The sequence below is a fragment of the Alexandromys fortis genome, unplaced genomic scaffold (genome assembly GCF_014885135.2).
Source record: "Alexandromys fortis isolate MF-2015 unplaced genomic scaffold, M_Fortis_MF-2015_v1.1 scaffold_10, whole genome shotgun sequence".
Lineage (NCBI taxonomy): Eukaryota > Metazoa > Chordata > Mammalia > Rodentia > Cricetidae > Alexandromys > Alexandromys fortis.
This window is the reverse complement of record NW_026067895.1, coordinates 3,614,666-3,622,346: the sequence shown is the minus strand read 5'-3', so window position 1 is coordinate 3,622,346 and position 7,681 is coordinate 3,614,666. Positions and strand designations below refer to the sequence as shown.

General features: G+C 42.9%; 1 protein-coding gene across 1 annotated transcript; it reads right to left on the bottom strand.

The window, feature by feature from the left end:
• Window positions 1-2,976: 2,976 nt before the first annotated feature.
• LOC126511799 (cytochrome b-c1 complex subunit 7-like) lies at window positions 2,977-3,472 on the bottom strand. The gene has a single exon (XM_050159189.1). The coding sequence runs from the start codon at window positions 3,443-3,445 to the stop codon at window positions 3,110-3,112; it is 336 nt and encodes a 111-aa protein (XP_050015146.1). The 5' UTR covers window positions 3,446-3,472; the 3' UTR covers window positions 2,977-3,109.
• Between the last annotated feature and the right edge of the window lie 4,209 nt (window positions 3,473-7,681).

Genomic DNA, 7,681 nt, shown 5'->3' with positions numbered 1-7,681 from the left:
TGGGGTGCTTACAAACATTACTAGAAATGGGCTAGTCCAGGTGCGAGAATTAGCCTGTAAGGGCTAGAGTTCATGGGCCAAGCAGTTAAATGAATACAGTTTGTGTGTTGTTATTTCGGGCATGAGCTAGCCAAGCGGCTGGGGTGTTGGGGACGCAGCCCCGCCGCTCATATTTCAACAGAAGACCCACCTACATCATCTCCCCAGCAGAGATGGGAATTTGATTTCAGAGTTTCCCTCTGGATCTGCCACCTCCTTTGCCCAGTGTAATAAGAAGTACTGTCAGCACTTGCTAGTTTCTCACCATCAGCATCATGCAGCCTGTTTCTTATAGATACACATGGCGCTTCTTGCCGTGTCCTTACATCAACGAGCAAGGAGCTGCTATAGTTTGATTGTGCAACGTTTGCCATTAGCTTGTGTGTTTGATCACTGGGTCCCCAGCAAGTGATGTGCTTTGGAAGGTTGCAGAACCTGGAAGAATTGAAACCTTACTGAGAAATATGTCATGGAAGTAGACATTAAGGCATCAGAGGCTGGCCCCATTTCCTGTCTGTTCTCTGCCTCCATACTCCAGATGCAATGTGACCAACTGCCTCATGCTCCGGCTGCCACCCCTTCCTGCCACCATGGACCATGTCCACTCAAAGTCCATCCATCCCCCAATCAGCCCTTCCCCTCAAGTTATTTCTTGTCAGGATGTTGTCCCAAAAATGAAAAAAACTACAGAATATGGTAGCCCTCTGGGGCCTCTTTTGTAAGAATGTTAATTCTACTCACAGCTCCAGGCCTGTGACCTCATCACCACTAATAATTAGCATACTGATGATGGGGTACAGCATGTAAATTTGAGGGACACAAACATCATACTACAACGCTTACAAACTCACATCCTTTATTTTGATAAATTAATCGTAAAAGACGATTAAAAAATTAATCTCCCACTACAGGAATAATAAACTTTCTTCCACAATAAGAAATGAAGTAATTCTTCTCAGGCCTGATGGAGCAGCCCGGTCTTGCTAGCTTGCTGGAAGTCTGAGATAGCAGGACTGTAATCTCAGGAGTTCAAGACCAGCGGGGGCAACTTAGTGGGATCCTGTCTCAAAACAAAAAGTAAAAACAAGGTTAGGGCTATAGCGCAGTGGTAGCGTGCAGTCTAGCATGTGAAACCCTCGGTTCCATCTGCAGTGCAGCAAATGTAATTGCTATTGTTGTTATTTTCCTGACACAAATTTACAATATCATAGATAGAATTTTATTACATTTAGAAAGATAGATGGCATTTCTCCCCACTCAGTAAATGCTAAAAACCCATTTTTCTTTCTGAATCCAACTTTGCCATTTAGATTGCATACTTTAATATCTGAAAGTTCTCAACCTGCAAGTGTGAATATCTTTATCTGCAAGATAAAAATCCATATGAGCTAAAGAATAAAAGCTCACTTGGAAAGACTGTTTATACAAAGATTAAGAAAGGTTCCCCCATGTTGCAAAGCCTGGGAGGATAGTCACAGAACTAGCTGCTAAAGGGATATATGTAGCCCAGGGTGGCCTGCAGGATGATGCAGGCAGACATCCTTCATATTACTGGAGAATTCTCATTCCCATACACAGCAAGCCAGGGAAATAAACAGAGCTTTGATCGATGGTTCCAGGAAAAGAATGTGCGATGCAGTGTAAGCACGTTCTTCGTTTGTTTTGCCTTCTCCTGTGAGGGATGGCTCTGAGAAAGGCACGACAAGCTGCAGAGAATGCTGAGATTTGATTCTCAGTTTCCCTCTGGGAACCAGAGAGCTCATTAGAATGGAGGAAGTCCTTGCAAACCCCACCTATGCTCTCGGAGAGCTAAGGTTTTTGTTTTGTGTTATTTTGTTTTTCGGTCTCTCCAATAATCACTTCTCCCACTAAAAATTTAACAAATACGCCTTCTCCAGTGAACTGCCACGTAGCACACTGAGATCGAAACTGAAAACAACATTGCACCTTGAGTTTCATTGGGCCAAATCAGAATGACAGATCTCAAACCTGTCTAAAGGTGTTCCTCTCCTAGTCTTCTGCATCCTGGGAACTGGCTCCCCATACCACCTAACTGCTTAAGGTAAAGCCCGTAATTTTCCTTCTTTCCTGCAGTCAGCATCAATCTTATGAAACCATCTCAGGTCCAGTTTTAAAACATCGTTCCAACTCTCACCCACTTCTCTCTCACACATGGTTACTGTCCTAAGTCCTAACTAATAGGTGCGAGGCTCTCTTACCTCACTGTAGTGCACTCTGCTGAGAAATTAGACAGATCTTCAGGGACCGTGTCATGTTCCCTATGTCAACCCCTCTTCCCCAAAGCGTCTCATTGTACATAGAATCCCAGCAATATAGGAAGTCCTGGCCTATCGGGCCCTCAGCTCTCTGTTCAACAACCTGTCTTCTATCCCACCCACTAGACAACAACACACTTTCTAACCCTCTCGTACGCCAATGTCACTGCCATATTAGGGCTTTGAGTGTCTGACAAGTTCTTGGGTAATTTCAAGTCTCAGTTAAAAAAACAAAAAACAAACTCAATGTTATCTTTAGTGATGGTCACTCTTCTTGTCTCCTATAGTCTTGGTTATAATCATAGTATTTATTCCAAATATCATGTTTATGATATTTAAATAAATATTTAAATACCTTAACTATTTATGAGATATAATCTACATGGAAAGAAGCAGTTTTTGTCTCTTGCTTTTTTTTCTCTACATCCTGTAGAAGGCACTCATATATATTATACTCAAAAGCTGAGTTCCTTTCAGGTCTGAATTGGTTGAGCAGTGTATGAATGCCTTAAAAGTCATCCTTGCTTTTCCACAAGCATTTCTTCAGTGCCTTGACAGGTGCTAGCTATGATTCCAGGACTGAGAGGCTTAAATCCTAATATCTTTCCTTTGCATATAATATAATATTTGGTGCTGGCCAGTTGGATATCTTTTTTTTTTTTTTTGGCTTCAACACACATTTATTTAAAGTGAGACATCTGCAGAACAAATAATTCTTAAATTGTGATTCAGGTTGAAACAACTTCATAAGAATATGCTGAGACCAGGCACATCCACAGATCTCAACCACAAGATCACTTCTTTGCCCATTCTTCTTTCTCTTTTCTTTCCCGAATAACTTCTTTCAGATAGGGTTTAAGGTAGAATTTGTCCTCCTCATATTTTGTCCACTGCTCCTTAGGCAAGATCTGATGCCGCATGCTCAGGTCCAGGGCTCTCTTAATTTGAAACATTCTGTCATTATAAAGATGCTCAGGAAGCCTTCTTATGGCTTCTTTCACATCTTCAGTCTCATGTAGTGTATCATCTCGCATTAAACCCAGTTTGTTGAATCCAGCAGCATTATAATACCATTTTCGAAAACCATCCAGCCACTTGCTTGATGCTGCAACAGCAGGTCTGCCCGCCATGATGACCTGAGATCGAAGCGCTGCCTTCTGGGTCCAGTTGGATATCTTTTGTAGGTTATGATTGACACTGAATTATCAGGTCATTCTGCCTAGGTAAGAGTATCTCAGAGGATGTTTAATGTATTAACAGTTTTTACTTCACTGGGAGAACATAATTAATATATTAAAAGCTTAGATTTTTTCAATTAATAGAAGATCACTAATAATATACAATTATATTTGACATATTTTAACTAACTTTAAAAAAACGGTTTCAACATAGGACATGCCTTACTTATGGTCACAAAGTAAACTCAGTGTGCCAACAAAGTGACTGATGACTGAGAAAATATTTCCTGTAGTAGGATACCACAGCAACAAAGTAAGTACAGATAAGACCAACTTTAAAGAACCAGGATTTTAAAGAACCTATTGAAAGAGCCTACAGTAGGCAAGTATTTAATAGGCATCCACCTGAGTCAGTCATTCTATTGGGCATGGAAATGCAGAGAAAACAGAGACACAAAAACTCAAGGCTTGTACCTCTTAACCTTTCTTTGAAAACTAACTACAAGTCATTTAAAAATGATTAATGCTCACAGACCACTTACTATTTATAGAAATGTTCATGAAGTGGTGATAGTCCTTGTTTTTGAGACTGTATCCCAAGCTGGACTAGAGTTTAATACATATTCCATGCTGGTCCTGAACTAACTGATGGAATTCCTGCCTTAGTTTCTGCAATTCCGGGACTAGAAGCATGAGCTACCATACCCAGGTATTATTTTTAAATTTCAGGAAGAGGTGACTCAACAGTTAAGAGCACTAGCTGCTTTTTGCAGAGAACCTGGCTTCAGGTCCCAACATCCACAAGGTAACTCCAGGGAATCTGACAACCTCTCCTGACCTCTATAGGCATCAAGAACACACATGGTGCACATACATACATTCAGGCGAAATACTTAATATACATGAAAGGAAATCTAAGAAAGAAAATATTCAGGAAGCTACAGAGCTTGAGATGAAGTAGCAAGTCTGTAATGGTGAGCCTCGTGACTGCAGTACCACCAGCAAACCCCGCAACTGGATGACTCTGCTGTAAGCATCCAAGTTCTGTACCCCAACCTCATCTTGTCTTGCCTCTTGCTCTTCTTAAAGTTGACCCATTTAGTCTGCTTTCCACCCAACTTTTTTCCTACTCAGAAAAAGCTCGCTCTCTCTCTCTCTCTCTCTCTCTCTCTCTCTCTCTCTCTCTCTCTCTCTCGTCTCTCTCAGTGTTTTGTGTAATAATAACTCTCCTGCCCACTGCAGGTTTTATTAACAGTCACTGTCCATGGGCTGTGAAGACTGTCCAAATAGGCTGGTCATTTTGGTTGGACTCCTTCATGCAACAGAAAACTAGGACACTTTCCTCAAACGGATATCTTGGAAAATCCACTCTTATAGGATAACAAAGCAGTCTGGCAGCCACTGAAGTATGCCAAATCAGGAGAAATAAGTTACAATGTAAATGCAAGACTATTATCTTTCCCAATAATCTAATTTGCCAAAAGGGCTCTACTCCTGAACAACAAAGAAGAGCTATGGCCACGGTGCAGCCAACAGCTCACTACACAGGATGAGCCACTGGGGGGGGGGGATTATAATTGCCATTTGCAATGTTTCTACCTCTTCTGCTCTCTTCCCCCACCCATCGACATTCTTTTAGGGGAGACATGGCTATGTGCATGCTTAAGTGTGTGTATTCTTTCTTTACATTAGAAGGAAATGACTACACGACTGCACTTACTGCAGATAAGAAAGTCAATTGGCTGATGGTTAAAAGCGCCACAATGGGTTGTAAATAGTCCATTTCTCTTGAGTCACTTGGCACACTTCGACATTGTTCTCTAGACAATACGTTTGTAACTAGAGTACTTGCCAGCTTAAGAGCCACATGTTATAAGTAAAACACTGGACTCTCCCTAGTCCTCCTGGAATAGAATCCACTTCCTGCTGGAAGTGGAGGAAGCCATGATTGAATGTGCATTGTTGACATGGGCACAGCCAGGTCAAGGACCCCTAGAAATAGCAAGTACTTTCCTGATGAGACTCAGAGGGATCTCAAAACTTCCCATTGGTCCAGATGCGACAGTGTGTGACAGTGTGTGCAAAAGCTAGCAACTGCACATCCTCCTCCCAGATGTGAAGAGCCTGAGACTGCTGCCTCCAGCAACTATTAACCTCCCCCCTGCACTGTACACAATAAACACGTTTAGGTTCCAGGTTACTGTGTAGCTGGTGCCACTCTATCAGAATGCACACAGCCCACCCAACCTGAGCTTTGCTCTTCCTTTGTCTGGAGATCTGTCCTTTCTTGCTTCCCTTACTGCCCTACTTAGGTTTCTGGGTCCAAGCTACACCACTCACATTAACTTCCAAACAAAACTTGCTCAGACAAGCCGTTTTTCTTCTTCTCTGTGTTTAGGCAAAGAGGGCATGAGAAGTCTCATGGTGTGCTCCCCTCCCAGTTGTATTGCTGTTGTGTTCCCTCTGTGTACCAACTCTTATTACCATCCTCCTTACTATTTCCAGGTATTTGGCTTAGAGTTTATGAGGCCTAAGCATTACTGCTAGGCTATTGAGTTGTCTCATCTTGCTGGCCACTCTGTAAGGTGATCTATGTGCTGTTGATCTGCTTTTTACCTCCGCTGTGCAGGGCTCCAGCTCATAGAGGAAAATACTAGCTCATATTCCTCTATTTGTAAGGGACAGGCAGTCCATTCTCTACTGTTTGAAGAGAGTGTTGTTGTGGTCTTAGCAGTTTGCCACTCCCTTGCCCATTCAGGACACTTGGGCAGCCTTGGGAGCTGGGTTACAGTGGTTCTGTACCATCATTCTGTACACTGAACCGGTGCCCTCCTTATTTCACACCGGACTTGTCTGGCTGGCCTGTAATCAGGCTGCAGTCCCTTTCCCCAACATATCCAGCATGCCTGCCTAGCTCTGATCCCACTTGCCCAGGCCTCAGGAAGGCATTACAACATTTGGCAGTATGTCACTTCTTCTTCTAACTTATGAGTATGAGAATTGGCTAGCAATGGGTTGGATAGCCTAAGCAAGGCTGGATTTGGGGGAGGGTTGCTGTTCGGTAGGCTTGAGATAATAGGAACCCCATGCTTTCTTTATCAAGCCAGTTGAGATATTGAAAGCTTCTGACTAGAGAAAAGGAAATGTGAACCACCAGACCATGAGTTCACAGTCGATCAAATTGGGAAAGCAACGTTGCAGTTTAAAGGCAGAGCAAAACAGAAGCCAAGGCTGCTCACTTGGCTGTCATGGAGGGGAGACCACAGACAGGAAGGAAATCTATAGAAAAACAAAAGCAGCCACCATGTTAGCAAATAACCAATAGCAAGGGAGAGAGCCAAAGGCCTAGATATGCAACTCCTTCAGAGAAGCTGCCTCAGTTTTCCTCCTGCCGGGGCAAGCTAATCTCAGTGGGGCCTGGAGCCCTCCTTGGAAGGATAGAGAGTAGGTTGTATAGGTCTGCTTTCTGTTGCCGTGATAAAACACCAGGGACAAAAGCGGCCTGTGGAGGAAATGCTTTATTTCAGCTCACGGCTCATGGAAGGCGGACATCTGAATGCAAAAACTGTAGCAGAGGCTCTGGCGAAACACTATTTACTGGCTGTTCCCCAGGGCTTGCTCAACCTGCTTTCTTATTCTACCACTCCAATGGGCTAGGCCCTCCCCCCCCACTTTGATCATTAACAAAGACAATGTTCTGCATACTTCCCTCCAGACAATCCAAAGGACTTTCTCATTTCAGGTCATCTCCTCGAATGACTCCAGTTTGTGTCAAGTTGACAAAATCAACCCAGGACATAGCTCAACTAGAGACCACAAAGAGGAGAAAAGCAGTAAGTACAGTGTGACTTAAGAGGCATTCCCTTTAGAATGACAGGATACTGTTACAGCTAGATAGCTATGTGCATGTGTTTATAAAACTACACTGCCCAGGAGAAGACTGGGAACGTTAAACTCTTCTAGAACCTAAGGTCATAGATCCAAAACAAGACTTATCCATGACCTTTGTCACACCTACTGTGAATAGACACATTAGTTAGGACTTTCATTGATATGAACCCTGTTTTCCTTCATTAAATCTTCAAATTGAAAATCCTTCAGTGAACAGCTTCTTAATAAGCAAATCAGGCATAAAAATAAAAACAGCTTATGCAGAAAGAGTGATTTGGGCACTTGGGTCCAACTTCT